General features: G+C 47.9%; 2 protein-coding genes across 2 annotated transcripts; both read left to right on the top strand.

Annotated features, from left to right (window-relative positions):
- The first annotated feature begins 129 nt into the window (after positions 1-129).
- ZNF408 (zinc finger protein 408) lies at positions 130-2,344 on the top strand. The gene is made up of 2 exons (XM_009277517.2): positions 130-176; positions 391-2,344. The coding sequence occupies exon 2, from the start codon at positions 408-410 to the stop codon at positions 2,304-2,306; it is 1,899 nt and encodes a 632-aa protein (XP_009275792.1). The 5' UTR covers positions 130-176; positions 391-407; the 3' UTR covers positions 2,307-2,344.
- Positions 2,345-8,878: 6,534 nt separating this feature from the next.
- F2 (coagulation factor II, thrombin) lies at positions 8,879-19,016 on the top strand. The gene is made up of 14 exons (XM_009277516.1): positions 8,879-8,972; positions 9,938-10,101; positions 11,127-11,151; positions 11,356-11,406; positions 11,921-12,026; positions 12,106-12,236; positions 13,915-14,211; positions 14,590-14,703; positions 14,991-15,117; positions 15,615-15,782; positions 16,117-16,290; positions 16,454-16,632; positions 18,246-18,316; positions 18,724-19,016. The coding sequence occupies exons 1-14, from the start codon at positions 8,894-8,896 to the stop codon at positions 18,865-18,867; spliced, it is 1,830 nt and encodes a 609-aa protein (XP_009275791.1). The 5' UTR covers positions 8,879-8,893; the 3' UTR covers positions 18,868-19,016.
- The last annotated feature ends 21 nt before the right edge of the window (positions 19,017-19,037 follow it).

The raw sequence follows: 19,037 nt of genomic DNA, 5'->3' as shown, positions 1-19,037 counted from the left end.
CCCCAGCATCTCTGCGCTGGCGCGTTCGCCCCGCAGCCCCTCCGAGATTGCTGTCCTGACCTTGCGTCGCTTTTAAGAGCTACCGACCGAGAAAGGAGCATGCCGCCCTGTTTTATGCCAGTCATGATGATATCTCCTAGAAACATTGCCTGTGAAATACTAGAAATGCTGCACGGGTACAGTCTGTGGTGAGAGAACTGAGATTCCGCCCATCTTCCCCAGTTTAAAAGAAAACGTCATGAAAGTAATGGTTTTCATGCCAGAGCCCCAGGATTGCTGGATAGCAGAGTATCTGTCTCCGAGGTTCATGTTCCTCTGATCCAGCAGCAATCATGTCATACAACAACAAGCCAGCGTTAATTTACCTGCCATGCTTTTGTGTTTGTGCAGGGGATCCCAATGTCTCCATGGTGATAGCTGATGAAACCACAGTCCTTGATGTCCCTACTGAGGTTAGCAGGCTGCCCACCAAATATTTCCACAGACTGCAAGAAGAGGAAAGCACAACTTCCGAACATGAGCCATGGCAAGCCAAGGTGCTGAGGACTGAGAATCAGCACCTCGAGACAATCTCAACCATTAAGGCCAATGGCAGGTGCAAGGAAGAACTGGATGAGGGTGTGGATCCCAGATCTGCAGCAGAAAAAGTGGAGATGGGGCATAAAGAGGCATGTCCAGGAGACCTGGGTCTGTTGTTGCCCTCAAGCGGGGTTCGACTCAGTGCTCGCTTGGTTGGCAAGCCGTGCAAGGTACATGCTCTGGCCAGCCAGCTCCAGAAGTGCCTGCAGGACTGTAGTGGCAGGACAGCTGGGCACGAATCCCAGCAGCCCAGTCCTTTTGAAGGAGAGAGTGTAGAGACTTGTGAGAAAGAGAGCAAAGCTTCCAAAGACTCCAGACTGGCATCCCCAGAACATGTGGAAAAGGGCCCACTGGAGGGGCCTAAGGGGCAGGAGGAGTATATGGAGCTGGTGGAGGGTCATTCTGGCAGCCCAGGCCCCCCATCAAAAGCTCTGTCCCAGAAGGAGATGATCAAGCGCAGGTACCGCTGCGGGGAGTGTGGTAAAGCCTTCGTGCAGCTCTGCCACCTCAAGAAGCACCGCTTTGTCCATGCTGGCCACAAGCCCTTCCTGTGTACGGAGTGTGGCAAGAGCTATAGTTCAGAGGAGAGCTTCAAGGCCCATGTGTTGGCCCACCGGGGTATGCGGCCTTTCCAGTGCACCCAGTGCGACAAGGCTTACCGCACCAAGCGAGACTTGCAGGAGCACCAGGTCCTGCACACCGGCCAGCGCCCCTTCTCCTGCGAGCAGTGTGGCAAGGCCTTTGCACGCCGGCCCTCTCTCCGCATTCACAGGAAGATCCACCTGGCCACTGGGACTGGCCCAGCTGGTCCCAAGGGATGCCAGTGTGCCATATGTGGACGCCACCTGGCCAACCCCGGCTCCTTGCGCAACCACATGCGCCTGCACACGGGGGAGCGCCCTTACGCCTGTCCCTACTGCGGCAAGGACTTCCGACAGCAGAGCAACCTGCGAGAGCACCTCCGGCTGCACACGGGCGAGAAGCCCTACAAGTGTCGCTTCTGCGGCGATGCCTTCCCCAAGCTGCCAGAGCTGCGGCGCCATCTCATCTCCCACACGGGTGAGGCCCACCTGTGCACTGTGTGCGGCAAGGCGCTGCGGGACCCACACACGCTGCGTGCCCACGAGCGCTTGCACACAGGTGAGCGCCCTTTCCGTTGCGAGCAGTGTGGCAAGTCCTACACCCTGGCCACGAAGCTGCGGCGCCACCAGAAATCCCACCTGGCTGACAAGCCTTACAAATGCGAGCTCTGTGGCATGGGCTACACCCTTCCCCAGAGCCTTGCACGCCATGTGCTCACCCACAAGGCAGAAAAGGACCCTGAGGAACTCGCCACTGCAGTGGCCTCGCTTGCTGTGGACCTACCCCAGGCAGCAAGGAAAAGGCCTCAGAGGAAGGGCCACCAGGAGGAGGTTGCGGCAGAGCCCACCTTGCTCATGGTGGAGGTGCCGGGGCCAGCAAATGAGGCTGAGCTGCTGATCACAGCCAGCGGTCACTGCATTACTACTTACCAGTCTCGAGGCAGCCCCCCAGATCCTGGGGCATACAGGAGGCCTGCTGGGCATTTGCCATCAGCAAAGGACATCATTGAAATCACCATCTCCGAGCATGAGGACAAATGCATTATAGTGCAGGATGAGGGCTCACCAAGTGATGTGGTCATCATCCAGGAGGGGGTGGGCTTTGGAGCAGTGGCAGAAGTGGTGGAGGTCGAGACTGGGACCTGACTATCCCAGCCTGCCCTGGCTGATCTTCTTCTGTACTTATTAAAATGGGGTAAAAAAAAAAACCAACAAAAAACCTAGCTGTCTTGTCTCTCTGTGGCAACAAGGCCCTGTGGCTCAGCCCCAGGCAGAATTAGCAGTCTTGGAGGTAACTGGGTTACCTGGGAGACCCGGGTCTTTTTGGTGGCTGCCCCTTGGAGCTATGAGCCTACACGTGCCGCGTGCCGGGCCTGGTGCAGGGAAGGCTGCTGTTGATGGGAATAGCTTCTTGGAGAAGACACCCACGGTGTTAATGAGTAGTGCTTCTCCTCTGCCTCTGTTATGCTGTCAGTGGGTGACAGTGTGCCGTGGGAAAGGCAGGAAAAGTCTCAAAGCAGTGGCTTTGAACAATGTCTTCCTTGCAAGTTTTTCTTTCTCTAATTAATTGTTGCTACTCAAGCACTTTCCTGGGCTTTTACTCTTGGAGCTCAGCAGCACTTCTGATCATTTGAAGGTGATGCTGATGCCAGACATTGCTGGGAAGCAGCTTCCCAAGTGTTTACTAGCTGTCTCTGTTGTGGGGTTTTTAAGAGCATTTTTCACAATTAGCAGAAGCAAAGTCCTGCCTTGGAGCTAGGGCTGAGTGTTCCTTCTCCACTGTCACCTCTTTTGCTTGCTGTCGGCTTCCTGGCCTTACGGTGACTGGATGGTCTGTCTGAGGACATGAAAGGATAGCTTTGTGTCTCACTATGCGAATGCATTCTACAGTGCAATTTTCACTGTCCCCAGCGGAGAGGCTCCTCACCTCTCCAGGTAAGGGTCCAACAGTTCATCTCAGTATGCTCAGGAGATTTTGCCTTTCCCCTCCACATTCAAATTGGGTTCATTAATCTGTTTCCCTTGTTCTTTTTCTCACATTCTCGCTCCCTCTCTTCCACTTCTTTCCTGCTCCTGCAGCAAAAAGCTAAAAGACAGCACCACCACAGCTACACCCCAGTATTCCCACTGCTCCGTCTTTAGTGCTCATTTGCCAGCTGAGGCATGCTGAAGGAAATTGATCCCGTTTCAGGAAGGAAGTGCACAGATCCCAATGCCATGTGAACATGGCCTTATAGGAAAAGACCAACAATACCAGCCCTAACAGAGTTCTGAAGACTTGCCCACCCTGCACTCCCTTTTCACGTGTTACACAAACACTGCTTTCATTTGCTGCAATCTCAGTTTTAGCTGTTCTTGGTCTCCATCTTGCCCTTCTCTAACATCTGCATTTCCCAAAAAAAGTTTTGCTTAGGGGTCTAAATTCTCTGGGCTTTTTATGCCCGCTGCACAAGAGGAGCGTATAGTGTCACCAGGGAATCGCCAGTAGCACAGTTCCCTTTTGGGGTGCTATGAATGTAACAAGGTGACAATCTGAAAAGCTGCTCTTTGTAGTTTCTACACTCAACCTTTTCCATAAACTTTTACGACCTGTTTGCAGACAAGGTGCTAGAGTCAGATGTGAAGTGAGGATGGAAGGTGAATTCAGCTGATAAATCTTTGGGTGTCCTTTTTTTCAGCTATTTTCTTTGAAGTCAGGGGGCAGATGAGCTCAGTCTTTGCCCTGAGTGCTTGGAGACAGACCAGTGGGAGCAGAGGTGTATGAGGGGGGCTTGTATTTGAAGCCACAGTGCTTCCTACTGCTCTCCCTTTGGTGCCTATCCTAACTCTTGCAGTTTTCAAATATTGACACAGCTGCAAAGTGTTCTCGCTGGAGCTGGGCTCGTGCGCTTTTTGAAGCGTGTGCCCTCTGTCACAGCACAACCGGGAGAGAAGGGGGAGCAACTGGGGGAAGGGAAGGGGAGAATCCAGGCCCCTATTGCTTAATCTGCTGACCTGTAACTACCTTCTTTATTTTGAGATAATAGGAGAGAAAAAGTAGGAGCAATTACAAATTAGGAGGTCCTCACAGAAACAACCTAACAGTTGATCTGAGTAGGTAGGGGCAGGTCTGTGCTGTGCTACACATATCACTTGGCTGCAGGATAAACTTAGCTGGCTAATCCTGACTGAGGAGCCCATAGGTGGCTCCTGCTGGGCACCTGGTGATGATGCCACCACTGTGTCTTTGTCTTTACCTTAGAAGCAGCATGTTCTTCTGTGAACAACCTTTTGCTTGACAGCAAAATGATGAATAAAGTTGTTTACTCCTAAGAAAATCCTATAAAAGCCCTGAAGACCACAATGCTGGTGAATCTCAACATGGATGGGATCTGTGCAGCATGCCATGGCCTGACTAGATATCTGCCCGATGCTGTACAACTTGGTGTTTGCAGCATCTGAAGGGGTGTAGGATTAACTAATGCTATACCCTTTCTTGTGTTATGTCCAATAAACGGTATTTTAATTAATACATTATGGGCTCTGAGTGTCTTTCTTACTGGGATCCATAACAAACACTTGCACCAGTGCATTACATTTGGTGTAGTTGGCAGGATCCTGATGAGACACCTTACTGCAAGAAGGATGGCGAGGAAAAGGATGGGTGCCTGCCTGGTCCCATACACTGGCATGGGGAACAGGCACACAGTATGCTGCATTATAACGCCGATAATCATTATGCTTCGGGGCAGCAGACACGTGGATCACCTGGCTGGCTGGAGATCTTGTGCACCTGTGACCCTTACACCTTCAGGTAGCAAGCACACAGGTATGCAGGCTGGTGGGGCTCCACCAGGGCTTCGGGGTGCTGCTGCAGTGCTCCAGGGTGACAAGCGCACCGGTCTGTCTGATGGTTGGGGTCCTTCATGCTGGCAGGGCCTCACCAGGTATCAGGCATGCACGTAAACTTAAGTGTTGCACTTAAACCTCACACCATGGCCAGGGTTCAACCCTCGGCCAACTTGTCAACTGGCTTAAACCTGACCAAGGTGTTTGAATGAAAAGGTGGCAGCAAGCTGCGAGGGAAGGGGATGATTCTCTGGGTCCTGAAGTCCTCCCTGCTCGGCAGCTCCCCCCATCCTCAGGGACAGGGGAACCCCTGTGTGAGGGGATGGGGGATTCATCCTTTGTGGTTGTACCCAAAGTGTTACAATTGGTGATCAAACTGTATCACTCACTTCAGGAAAATATTCAGAAATGGCCCAACTATTGAACGAGCAAATTGTATCTCATAGAGCAGACAAAGGCACAAGAAAATAGGCCAAGGCCAAACCCTCTATACTCTGCTCCCCGGAAGCTGGAAGAGTAGTTACATAGGAAATAAACAATTGCCAAAGGCTTTCTTCACTTAAAAAGAAGAGTCAACTCATAGAGGGAAAGAGATCAAAACTCCTGGCTGTGTTGAAAGCCGTAAGTCTGGGAGGGTAAAGGTATTAGTCTTAACTCTCTTACCCTAAGAAAGAAAATAGCATCCATCACCCATGGATGGGTGAAGGCAGAAAGAAAATGAAATGATAAAAAGTTGCTTACAGGAACGGTGAACAGGCAGAAGAGTTAAATGTTTGAGGGGTGGAAGTCAAAGCTGCTGGAGAGGTGATGATAGCTGATGTACACTGTCCTGCTGCAGAGGCTAACCACAAGAATGGGAGAAACAGAGAGGAGCTCTAGAAGCACATTACAGAACAAGAAAAGGCTATAATGTGAAGAGCCAGCATCTTTAATTACTAACATTGTTGTAAGATACCATAAAGGGCTGGAAAATGTCCCAGGATGTAGTGAAAATCTCAAATTATAAAGCAAAACCAATGTAAAGAAATAGTTGAAACTTAAGTGATGGATGTAACTTTGAGTAATCTTGAGATAAAAGGTTTCAGCAGTTACAGTTAACAGCCTAATGGCCCTGGTAGATGCGTTTGTCCTGTTTCACAGAGGGAAAGAAGAACAGCAACTGGAAAAGATGCAGCCAGACATAGTGACAGAATGGTTGGTTTCAGTTTTTTAAACAGGTGCTTAAGCAACAGAATGAATGTAGGAGCCAGAAGAGAAGTAACGTTAAAGGAAGATAGCATAGGGCAGTATTAGAGCATATTATTACCTGTCTGATAACCAAGCTTAACTGCTGTATTCTAGTGTTGCTTAAAGTTAACCCTATATAATGCACGATACCATGAAAGATGCTAACACCTTTCCTTTAAAGGAAAGACAAGAAGATGGTAAAAATCTATGCAGAAATACAACAATGTTGACTTAAGTTGCAGTGTAAAGGCTGCCTGGTTATTATAAAGAAGAGACACAGAGATATGCAGGAATGAAAAAGGAAGTGACTTGGAATATTGGAAGCTCTTATGAAGTTAAATACTCCGGCAATCCATGTAACAAGTTGAGGTGAGACAGTGCAGGCCAGTGCTGCACATACCACTTGGCCGCAGGATAAACTTAGCTGGCTAAACCTAAGTGGGGAGCCTGCAGGTTGCTTCCGCTTGGCGATGATGCCACCACCATGTCCTTGTCTTTATCTTAGAGTGAAGCAGCATATTCTTATGTGAACATCCTTTTGATTGACAGCAGAAATGACAAATAGAGTTGTTTACTTCCAAGAAAATCCTATAAAAACCCTGAAGACCATGACACTGGTGAACTTCAGCACAGACACTATCTGTGCAGCATGGCATGGGCTGATGCTGTACTACTTGGTGTTCTCAGCATCTGAAGGGCTGTAAGATTATCTAATGTTATCCTATTTTGCCTTCTAATGTTATCCCCAACGAATGGTGTTTTAATCAATACTTTACAGAGTCTGGGTGCCTTTCTTACTGGGATCCATAATGAACACTTGCACAGGTGCATTACACCTCCATAAAACACAGCAGCATTTGTGTCTCTCATCACTACAACTGGGGGGGGTGGGCGTCAGTCTTCCTGCAGTGGTATTTCTTCCCTGCGTTCACATCCACATGGGCTTGCTCAATTATGCCTGGTGAAAGCAGCCCTGAGGTCACTTGTCCCACCTGTAATGTGAGACCAAAACCAAATTATCATATAGAGAGTAAAGAAACTGTCCTTGCTGCTGTCCTCTTCTCTCCCTCAGCTGAGCAAGGCCCTCTGCTTGCCAGCTGGGCTTACACAAATGTGGGGCAGTTTGCACATCCTCCCACTTTGAGGAGCAGTGGTGGCGGCTCCGATTTCACCACTCTTCCAAAACCTGTGTGTGACCTGACACCTCCTTCCTGTCCCTGCCTGCACCCTCCTCCTAAATGCTGCTTCCCCCTGCTAAGTAACACGGGGTGTTTCTAGGGTTGTGCCTAATCCTGCACACACACACTCCTCCACCCAGGTCATCCCAGCCATTCCTAAAGGCGTCTCTCCAAAATCCAGGGTTGTGTGTGAGTGAGAACAGGGGATACTCTTAGATGAGGGAGCGAGCCTCTGCAACTGCTCTTTGTACCAGTGGCCAGAGTCATTCCTCAGCCACCCTAATGCTAATATTTACACTCCTTCTATGGAGATAAACATTACAGATGTATCTGCTGCACAGAGGCACAGCACAAAACATGCTCCCTGCTGGCAGAAAGCATTCTCGTGACATGTGGCAGTTGCCGAGACTACCCCCACCCTGTCCTGCTTTCTGCTGGTTTCTCACTGTGCCAATTTTCTGCTTGCTGTAGGAATCATTAGAGCTTTCCCAGCTCCGGTAGCCCAGTTCTTGACTTAATAGCTGATGTCATGACATCCAGGCTATTCCTGCCTCCCTGTTCCTGGAAGCTCTTGTTTTCCTGTCTGGTTTTGGGTGTGTTAGCTCCTTGCTCATCAGAGCTTCTGTTTCCTTTTGGATGTACTTTTGTACGTTACACTGGGGTGGGAATAAAAGGGGGAGCCCAAACTTCATGCTGCTTCATCCTCCTGGGAATTGTAACGCAGTGGGAAGCATGCACTGCCAATGGCATTGCTGACCTAACTGGGAGGAAAATTGAAATTCCACATGGGCTGTTGCAGGCACCCCTTCTGCTCCTTGGCATGGGCGAGGGAGAAGGGGGAGACTTAAACTGTGTGTTCTGGTGCCAAAGTAGTAGGGCTGAGCTTGCTGATAACTGCAGGGAGAAAAGACAACTGGACTCTAGGGGGAAAAAGCAGGGGGTGCTGCAGCTAAAAAGAGAAGAACTGGGAATGGCTAAGGAGCTCTCAATGTCTTGCTGCGAGGCTACTAGAGTACAGCCTCCAAGAAGAGTCAGCAGCAGGAACCTGAGCCAGCATGGTGGGGAGGCTGTGATGGTGCCAAGAGCTGCAGGGGAATGGAGTGGCACTGAGGGAAAAGGTGTGAGCTGCTCTGGTTGGGGTGAGCTGGCAGAGACCTCTCCATGCCAGCCCGAGTTCTCCCTGTGCCCTGGGACAAGCTTGTCCTCTCACTCCTCATGCCAACTTCCCTGTTATGAAATGGAATGCTAATTTTAGTCCTATGGGGATCCAGAGACATTTTGCTTGGCTTCCACCAATTAAGTAGGAAAATGAGGATGCCCTGAAGGGAGGGAGAGGTGCCAAGAGAGGAGGGATAAGAGGAGCCTCAGTCCCACTGTCCCTGACACACCACGACCTCTGGAGTCCTGTTTCTTCATTCTGGTTCAATATTAACCCAGCGGGGCTGTGACTCCACTTATTCTGCTCCCTTTACATTTCCCCTGCAGCCAGGGCTGTACAGCATGGCGCACAACAAAAACAGCGTACTGAGGGGCCTGCTCTTTTCCAGCCTTCTGCAACTCACGCTGAGCCATGCCAGAGGTAAGACTCAATGGCACAGGGAGAAGGGCAGTACCAGTGGGTGACAGAAGGAAGAAAGATGGGGTTATTTCTTTCCAGGGGTAAAGCCGGTGGCAGGTTTTCTCGGTAAGGCAGGAGGAGCTGCTAAAAGCTTGAAGCTAGGAGTGAAAGGGTGCCAAGAGTGGAGTGAGCACAGGGCTTTCCTGCACAGGAGGATGCAGCAGCATCCAGCAGCTGGCAGGGATGGCTGGTGACAACAAATCAGTGGATTTTGTGGGTCAGGATTTTGTGGGTCACCTGGGAGATGGTGGGGAAGGGGAATGTGGCTCAGCCCAGAACCTTGTGTAGCACAACTGTGGGCCTTTTTGGGCTAGAGTTCCTCAGGTGACCTGGGTGGCTGCAATTCTCCATTGCCTCCCCAGCTGTCCCTTATCTAAACTTTAGGTCATACGCAGTATGCAGCCTGCCTGCTCATTGCTCCTTTTCTCTTATCAGAGCCTCTACTTCATCCATCTTTTCTTAATATGAGGCTAGGTCCTCTCTGGCCCACTGCTTTGTGGGGGAAGACCTGTCTACAGGTCTCAAATCAGGGTATTTGAACATGAAGATGGAACCAAGCTGTGCCTATCACAGTGGTCTGAGGTTGGCAAGACAGAAATACTGTGGCTGGCAGGGAGCAGTAGCAGGCTCCAAGCAAACAAGCCTCTACCTAACTGCAAATGAGCAGAGCAGCTTTGCCAAGGATAGCAGAGGATTTGTGTCACTGCTGTTGCCTAAGTGATGCCAGCTCTGACAGATGAGTTATAGAGAGCCTGCTCTGATCATCAGGTGGGGACCTGACAGGGCTTCTCCTCTCTGCGCTGGGGGAGGCTGGGCTGTGGGATCATCACGTCAGCCATGTGGGATTTTTTGGAAACTGCAAGGGGAGACAAAGGGCCCCTCCTGTTGTGAGCACCCCTTTGACTGGCAGTGTTCTGACTCGGTAGTTTTCCTGGAAAAGGAGCAGGCACTGTCACTGCTCAAACGCCCACGACGTGCCAACAAGGGATTTCTGGAAGAGATGCTTGAGGGAAACCTGGAGCGAGAGTGCCTGGAGGAGACGTGCAGTTATGAGGAGGCTTTTGAAGCCCTTGAATCCACCGTTCAGATGGTACGTACAGGGGACATGGGTGGTCCCAAGAAACCTGTAGTGAGAGACCAGCAGGTTGCGCACACAGTGAGGGGCTGGGGTTGTAAGACTCAGTTCTGTGGTACAAAGATGAGACTGATGTGGATGTGCCCCAAGGAGAGCCCCAGCTTCCTTAGGGACTTCCCCTCCTGGAGCCATTCCAGGGAATGCAGCTCAAAGCTCAGGTTCTTCTTCCCTCCCTCTCTACTTTAAGCATGAAGCGAAAAGGAGAGAGTCTTCCCTCAACCACCAGTCCTGAATCGCATCTTCCACTAGTTCAGCGTGGTGCCACACACATTCAAACTGTCACAGCCCCAGACACTCACAGAAGAGCTGGCTTAGCAACCAAACAGTGCAGGTGCCTCAAGCTCCTTTCAGCTGAAGCTTTGACACAGCCCATCCCTTTTTCTGGCTTCCAGACTCACTCACTCTGCTAAATTTGTTCTGCATCCTTTTGGGATTTGCTCCTAGCCCCGAGGCCAGTATCCATGCTGAATTCCACTCCCAAGAATACAACAGTAAACAGATGAACAGTTAGGAGTCTAAGCCAGCAAGACACCACCTCTGGAGTATTTCTAAAGCCATCACCCTCAGGCTGCACAGCAGAGATGTAGGTCCAAATCACTGAGCAATACCTACGTGTGATCTGTGGCCTTAGAAGTTCTAGGTTCAGCTCCTTGGACTTCTGCACTGTAGCACAGGCTCTGCTTCCTCTGCAGGTTGATGAAGGTTGTAAGCATCTTTGGTCCTTTTAGAAACAACAGTACTCTCTTGATTCCTGAGTCTGATAAGTGGGAATGTGGTTTTATATCAGATTTTTTGCTTTGTTTGACTCTGTAATAATTGATATCAACAGAGCTAGGTTAGTCTGTTCCCTTTGTTGTGATGGGGCATTCTCCTACTGGTTTGAATTGCAGCAGCTAAGCAAGGTCTGATGTTCTGTGTCTCTACTCTTAAATAGATATTTTTTAATTTTTTTTATTATTTTTTTTATTTTTTTTTTACAGGAGGCATTTTGGTCAAAATACCAAGGTAAGTTGCTTCAAGTCCTGCAGGTGCCCTGCTGTCCCTTAGGATGCACTGTCCCATCCTGGAGAGATGGCTCCCTACCCTCTTACAAGAGCTCACTTTCCAGGACAAAGCACGTGTGTTTTGTCCCTAGATGATAAACTGATTCAAACTATGTTTATTTGGATTCCTTTCATATAATGTGTTTCTTTCTTCTTATTTTGCTAGTATGTCAGGGTCTGAGAAATTCCAGGACAGTTCTGGATGCTTGTCTACAAGGTAAGAAACGCATGTTGACCTCAGTCTCCCAGATACAGTGAGTGCCAGGAACTTGCTTCCTGCAGAGTTTGTAAGGAAAAAAAAAAATCTAAAGTTGGTGAAGCTGATTAGAAAGAAAAATAGCAGGAAGGGAGTTTGAAATTCCTTTCTTCCTCTTTATTTCCCCACTAACCATTTCACAAACAGCCTAACTCCCCCACTGAAACAGCATGGGGTAGATACCCTTCTTGTGACACAGTCAGGCATCCCGAAGCCCAGCCTCTCAGAAGGGCTCTGACCTGCGCCTACAGCCAAAGCAAAGCACAGAGCCTCAGGGTGAGCTCCCTCTGATGAGGCAGAGAGAGCTTCAGCTGTGTGCTCTTCCCACCCCATGAAGAGAATGCCTGTGCTTGTGCAGGCTCACACATGCAGCAGAAGTTTATTAAAGGGATTTGTGGGATGGCACCTCTGGCCTTGAAAAATGCAATGTCCATTTCCCTTGGCCCTGGCTTACACCATGTTGGGATTTTGACAGGTAACTGCTCTCTTGGTCTGGGCCAGAACTATCAGGGGACAATTAGCTACACCAAATCAGGGATTGAATGTCAAGTGTGGACAAGCAAATATCCACATATACCTAAGTAAGTTCATCTCCTGCACACCCCTAAAGGGTTCTCCAAGGTGTCCTTCCTTCCTAGCCTAACTAGCTTTTTCTCGTAGATTTAACACCACCATTTATACAAACCTCATTGAGAACTACTGCAGGAACCCAGACAACAACTCAGAAGGCCCATGGTGCTACACCCGAGACCCAACGGTGGAACGGGAGGAGTGTCCCATCCCAGTGTGTGGTATGCTTCAGCACTACACCCCAGCAAGCCCTTCACTGGCAAGGAAACTGCACCAAGACTGATACTAAATGTGTCAAGGAAGGGGAGAGAGTTAGGAGGGAGGGATCTTACATGTACAGAGGTCAGCTGGAGTAGAGGAGCTGTGTCTTAAAGGGTAAAGGAGCTGAGGAGGAAAAGTCAGTGAGTCACCCATACATCTACCTCAGCTAAATTCCTCTAATGTGTTGTTTTCTCAAGACTACGCTAATCTAGATCAAAACTAATTCCAGTGTCAGCAGTCCCCTGGAATCTACTACAGTTTTGCCAGTCAGGAGCACCCCAAAATCCTGGCTCAGCTGCCTCTGATTTGTGACAGCAGTGAGTCATACTGGGTTTTTTTTGCCTGAATTACCACCTTTAGGACAAAACCACTACAGCTTGTGCTTGACTGCCTGCCTTAACATTCACTCATACAGGAAGGTGCAGTTTAATACCCACAATCTCAAGAACAGAGAATACGCCCTTCTCTCATCATTGCACTTGACAGGATGGAGAACCATCCCCCTACACTTATACCTTCCCGTTTCTTCTGCACAATAGAGAGCTGTCTCCCCTGGGGCTTGGCCTCCATCTCAGAACTGGTAGAAAGCAGAGAACCTTCTCACAGCAGAAGTTTCTCTTCCAAAAGCAGAGACTAGAGGCAATGACTCTTACAAGTGAAAGTCAGAGAGGTCAGCAACCATTTTGACCAAGGGATGTTCTGAAGTTTTAAAAATCATCACCATTGCCCTGGTCTGCAATACGGCAAAATGTAAAGAGATACTGCTCTACTTTGGGGCGATCAGGCATCTGTACTATCTCTGTTCGCTAGTTTGTTTCTGACCTACAGTAGCTTACTGTTATACTTACACGTGCATGGATATGGCAGGGCTAGAAAAGTCTTGTTTTTGTGCACAGTTCCTTTGCAATCATGTTGACATGAGTCAATCTCACACAGAAGCAGCCTCACTGATTAAGGTGAATGCTACTTGCTCAGTGGCTGTTGTGTCCCAGTGTGATTAGTCAAACAGAGGGTCTCTCTTCACATGGGGATTCCCCCAGTGCACAAGGAGAAGGCACCTTGAGGCCAAGCAGCTGCCGCAGAACAGATTATCTGGTGCCCACTCACTCAGGAAACGCTGCTTAAAGCTTGCGGCCATTAGGATACTTGCAAGAAAAACTGTGGAAAGCATGGCAGGAAGATTTTTCTCTTATCATTAGATATAGAAACATTGGCAAAAGTTAAATTTGCTATTTTAGTAGCATATCATGGTAAAAGGTTCCCCCAAATATGGTCTAGTTATGCATTTGAGAAAAAGGCATTGGAGGCTCTAACGCAGCAGCATTATGATGCCTGAGGCACCTACCCATCCCTTGAGCTGATTCTCAAAGATACCCCAGAAAAGAACACAAACAATATTGTCCCTCACATCTTAGTGGCAGAGAAGTGTGATGAGCAGTGCCAGCCTCACCTTACCTCCTGTTGAAAGGACCACCTCTGACACTGCAATATTGTAGAGGGCCACCACATGCATGGTAGCATGGTGGGAACCCCCAAACATAATGGGATACTCCATGGAACTCTGGGCTTTAGTAAAGGGGCTAACAGTATTTCTGAGTGCAAAGCTGAGGCTTAAATCACAGCTCTCTGTCTTTCCAGGTCAAGAAAGGACGACAGTTGAATTTACTCCACGGGTCACGCTACCAGCCCCGGTGGAGCCCTGTGAACAAGAGAAAGGCATGCTTTATACCGGGACCCTCTCGGTCACTGTGTCTGGAGCTAAGTGCCTGCCCTGGAACTCTGAGAAAGCCAAAGAGATGCTCCATGGAAAACACATTGACCCAGAGGTGAAGCTGCTGGAGAATTACTGTCGGAATCCCGATGGAGACGATGAGGGTGTCTGGTGTGTCACAGATGAACCACCCAACTTTGAATATTGTGATCTGCACTACTGCGGTGAGAAGCCTACATTGGTTTGGGGAGGCACACTTGTGAGGTAGTGGCAAACAAAAGCAGTATGTGCAACTAGGGTGAAGTGGTTGGCCTGGGAGGCATAGACAAGGAAGCATGTGCACCATGTATGTGGAAGTCCCGTTTGTCCAAATATCATATATACTAACCTGCCATACATGTATAGAGCTGTTACATCTCTCAGGTGTTCTCTTCCCCCTGAAAACTCACAATGGTGGAAAAGGAGCATTAAAAAGAGCAGTGGTTTTAAAACATCATTCCTTCATCAGACCCACTGGGTGCAGAAAGGAACACCTACATTGCTGATAATTATGGAAACTGCAGTTAGGCCTTTTACCATGTTTGTCTTTCTGTCTCTCTCAGACAGCTTGCTAGAGGATGGGAACGAACAGTTGGAGGGAATATCAGGACGTACTACCCGTCCTCAGGAGTTCAAAACCTTCTTTGATATCAAAACTTTTGGTTCAGGCGAAGCAGGTGAGCAAAAACTCTAGATACAGCATCACAGTTTGTAGAAAGGCTGCAGCTTCTTTCCACAGGGCACGCACTGTTCCTCAGAAACACCAGCTTGCCAAAGGCTGTCAAAAGCAGGGGGAAATATTTAAATTCCTTGAAGGACGCTCAGAAGTCAATCTCCAGTTATGGTCATGGAGCTAGTAAGCACTTCCTTCCTAGGCTCTTCCAGCTTATGTTGTCTGCAGTCAGCATGCTTTCTCCATTGTGAATCAGATAGAGTAACAAAGCCAGATTGCCTCTTTTTTCAGACTGCGGCACTCGTCCTTTATTTGAGAAGAAAGAAGTAAAGGATAAAAGTGAGAAGGAGCTGCTGGAGTCCTACATAGGAGGCAGAGTTGTGTGTGGGGACGATGCAGAAGTTGGCAGTTCCCCCTGGTAAGCATTATCTTTGCATAGTCCTTCATGGGGAATTTTGTCTCTCTTCAGTTCAAGCAGGGGGAAGTAAAGGTGCTCTCCCATCTCAGGCAGCATGTGGGCATTATAGCTTCTAATCAAAGCTCCTCCAAGTGGTTGTCAGGGTAGTACTAAAATAGCTGGAAAGAAACTCTCCTCTTGAGCCAAGTACACAACCATCTGGGAAAGCAAGAGTGCTGGTGTGTTTCATCTTTGTCTCTTCCTCTTTCCAGCTTTGCTGGAGCAGAGAGGATGAGAAACCTCTCCAGGTGAAGGAAATAGGGTAAATGGCCTACTACATAGAATATACATGCCCAGGGAAGACTGCTAGAGAGCCACCAAGGCAGTTGTCTTTGTCAGTATAGCGCAACGCTCTTCCCCGCTCACTGCAAATTCTGCTCTTTCTGCATGACACCAAGCCGCATTTAGCCAGCCACGCCTTCGGTCCTGCTAAGCCTTCCTCCCTCCTTGTCTCTCAGGCAGGTGATGCTCTACAAAAAGAGTCCTCAAGAACTGCTGTGTGGTGCCAGCCTCATCAGTGACAGCTGGGTCTTGACTGCTGCTCATTGTCTTTATTATCCACCCTGGGACAAGAACTTAACCACAAATGACATCTTGGTGCGGATTGGCAAGCACATAAGGGCAAAGTAAGAGCCTGGATGAAGTGAGAGTGAAATAGCCTTCCTCCTGGAGTAATGAGATACGATGAGGCTGGGCTATCGTTCAGTATCCAAGGAAACATACATAGCCAATGCCACATGCCTCTCAATGATGGGATCTAATGGAGCTGTCATTTGCAGCTCTTGCTGGTCCTAAAGGTTAAAGTGAAAGGGAGAGCAGAAGCATGGAAAGTTTAAAGGGGTGCTCCAGAGTGAAGACAGTATTGTCTCAGAGAGTACAAAGCACCTGAGAGTATCATGAACCCCAAAAGACTCTCAGCTGCTATTGTACAGCAAGTTCTTTCCTTCATGACTATTTCAGATATGAAAAGAATCAAGAGAAGATTGCTCTGTTGGATAAAATCATCATCCATCCCAGGTACAACTGGAAAGAGAACATGGACCGAGACATTGCACTCATGCACTTGAAGAGACCCATCATCTTCAGTGAATACATCCATCCTGTCTGCCTGCCTACCAAAGAGGTTGTGCAGAGGTGAGGGGACTGTCCCACAGTCCTAAAAATACAGGCTACAAAACCCTTCTTTGGGCCTTCAAAAAAGACAGAAAAAGATGCCTTATTTAGACTATCAGCAAGAGAGCCAGGCAGGAGAAAGCTGTTACAATACGTTCGATTATACTCATGCTTCCTTCCACAGGCTGATGCTGTCAGGTTACAAAGGGCGGGTAACTGGTTGGGGAAACTTGAGAGAAACATGGGCCACTAGCCCAAGCAACCTCCCCACAGTTCTGCAACAGCTCAATGTGCCAATTGTAGACCAAGAAACCTGCAAGGCATCCACCAAAGTTAAAGTCACTGACAACATGTTCTGTGCAGGTAAGTAGCACTGGAGACACAAGGCCAACTTGCCACAGAAGACAAGGGCTCTGTGCTCCCGGTGGGGCTCGCGCAGCAAGGTTACTTTCTGATAAATTTGCAAATGCCCTCCATAAAGAATAACTTTCCTATGATAAGAACTTTTTCAGCTCTCAGAAAACACGAAGGCTGGAGAACTTAAAGCTATGAATAAGGTTTGTAACATCACGCTATGTCAGGCTAACTAGCCTAATGGCACCACTCTGCCAGATACCAGCAACAGCCATGTAAGAACTGAGCACATGTAAAATTATCTTTTCACCGGTACGTGGAACAGTTCAGTGACTTCCTAAAATTATCTTTTGATCAGTATACAGAACAGTTCAGTGACTTCCTAAATTAAAGGCTGCACACCAGTTATCCTACTCAGTAGCCAAACAACCCCTTCTTCTCTACTGGCTTGTCTCAACCTTTTGGAGCCTATTCATACTTACGCCCACAACTTCTGTGGCAACAGGCTCCACAGATTAGTTAGGCATGTGTGAAAAATGTAATTCCTCATGTTCTGTTAAATTTCCTAATAAATTTGAAGAGGTACACATCTATACTCGTAACTTAAGAAAAAAATTTTCTTCTCCATGTCATATGCTATTTTATGGACCCTTTACAGCTCTGTCATTTCTCTTCCAAGCTGAGGAGCACTTATTTAATCTTTCCTAATATAGAAGGCATTCTGCACTTCTGATAATCCTTGTTGTACCTTCCTAAATCTCTTCTGGCACTATACTCTTTTTGAGAGAGAATACAAGCGAACACAGAATTCAAGATACAAAGACTATGGACTTATGTACCCATTTAATACTTTCTGCTGTATTCTTCATTTGTGCAGACTTCATCAGTTCCTACAAGCAAATCTCTCATGATTTTTGACCGAGTTTGTGCTGCTCACATCTAATAACGTATATGATTGCTTGAGTTAGGATGGAAGTCAATTTCATTAGTATACTGACAATAGTGTTCTTATGGTTTCTTTTTCTAGACAAGTCTTGAAAAATAGCCGAGATGCAGACATACAGCAGAAAAGGGGAGACGGGTAATGGGAAAATGCAAAGATATTGTCTAGTTCATCAGGAATTAAAGTGAAATCCCTTTCCTCTTCATAGCGAGACTGTAGGAAGACAGACAGTTGGGGGAGAGAAAGAACAGAGCCTGCAGAATGACAGGAAGGTGAAAGTGAGGACAACAATGTGTCTCTCTAGTAAATAGAATGAAAGAACAGGGTACATGGCATATTACACACAGAAGTTTAAGACAAGAGAAAGGCACAGTAGCTTAAGCTACAGCTGTGAACACAGTGACAGCTGACACTAACAGCAATTCTGATGAAAGAACAGGAATGAGGGCACAGAGGATGGCAGAATATGGTGGATTCAGAAGTGTTGCAAAGACAGAAGCAGAGTTAGCTGTTTTACATATAAATTTAGAAAATAGCTTTGTTTAAGTCCAATAGTTGGCAGAAGCTGTAAGCAATCTCATGGCTCTCAGAAAATTTATGCAGCAATACTTCAAGGAAAAGATGGCCAACACCAGCCACTCCTCCTACAGTCAAGCGTTCAATTTCTTCTTGCCTGTAGGTTACAGTCCTGAAGACTCAGAGAGAGGAGATGCCTGTGAAGGGGACAGTGGGGGACCTTTTGTAATGAAGGTATGTTCAACAAGTTCAAGCTCATAAAACACATGGAGCTAGGTTTGTGCTATGCTGAACTTTCATAATAGCCTAAAAAACAGCAGCAGAGACGGAGACTGCCGAGTGGCTGAAGCAAACCCATCTCATGCCCAAGCGGACCAACTGAGATGAATCCTGCAGTCATTCAGCCCCATTTCTGTACTGAGTTCTCAGCACAGAGATCAGCTGCAGAATGCATGAGTGATGGCCAATTCTCAGTTAGAGGTTTAAGAGTAGACAAAATTACTCCAACAAGCTACATTATCTAGTAGATGCCAGTCTGAATTCCAAAGCAGTATCCATCACTAAACAGGCTGGGGTGCATACAAGGCTTAGATCTGGAAGTCTCTTGCTCCTTGTGCCAATCCCATTTTTCTTTGCTTTAGAACCCAGATGACAACCGTTGGTATCAAGTGGGAATAGTTTCATGGGGAGAAGGCTGTGACCGAGACGACAAATATGGATTTTATACCCATGTATTCCGCCTGAAAAAGTGGATGCGAAAAGCCATCGAAAAACATGGGCGATAGAGGAAACGTTTACCTTGCTTGCTCTCAGTTTTGCACACTTTTGCTACTTCTTAAAGACATAAGCATAGAAGATCCTGAAGTAAAACAGTTATATCCTTACAACTCAAAGGAAAGTGTTCTCCCTTGAAAATAAAAGCTCTCAAACCCATCTTCTTCCTTTTGTTCATGCT

This window comes from Aptenodytes forsteri, unplaced genomic scaffold (assembly GCF_000699145.1).
Source record: "Aptenodytes forsteri isolate BGI_AS27 unplaced genomic scaffold, ASM69914v1 Scaffold146, whole genome shotgun sequence".
Taxonomy (NCBI): domain Eukaryota; kingdom Metazoa; phylum Chordata; class Aves; order Sphenisciformes; family Spheniscidae; genus Aptenodytes; species Aptenodytes forsteri.
The sequence above is the reverse complement of the archived record's forward strand: the minus strand, read 5'-3'. Positions and strand labels throughout refer to the sequence as shown.

Coding starts and splice junctions, on each gene's coding strand:
- ZNF408 (XM_009277517.2), top strand. CDS start 408: ATGGTGATAGCTGATGAAACCACAGTCCTTGATGTCCCTACTGAGGTT.
- F2 (XM_009277516.1), top strand. CDS start 8,894: ATGGCGCACAACAAAAACAGCGTACTGAGGGGCCTGCTCTTTTCCAGC. Junction 14,704..14,990: donor TTTTGGTTCAGGCGAAGCAG/GTGAGCAAAAAC, acceptor CTCTTTTTTCAG/ACTGCGGCACTCGTCCTTTA. Junction 16,633..18,245: donor TGACAACATGTTCTGTGCAG/GTAAGTAGCACT, acceptor TCTTGCCTGTAG/GTTACAGTCCTGAAGACTCA.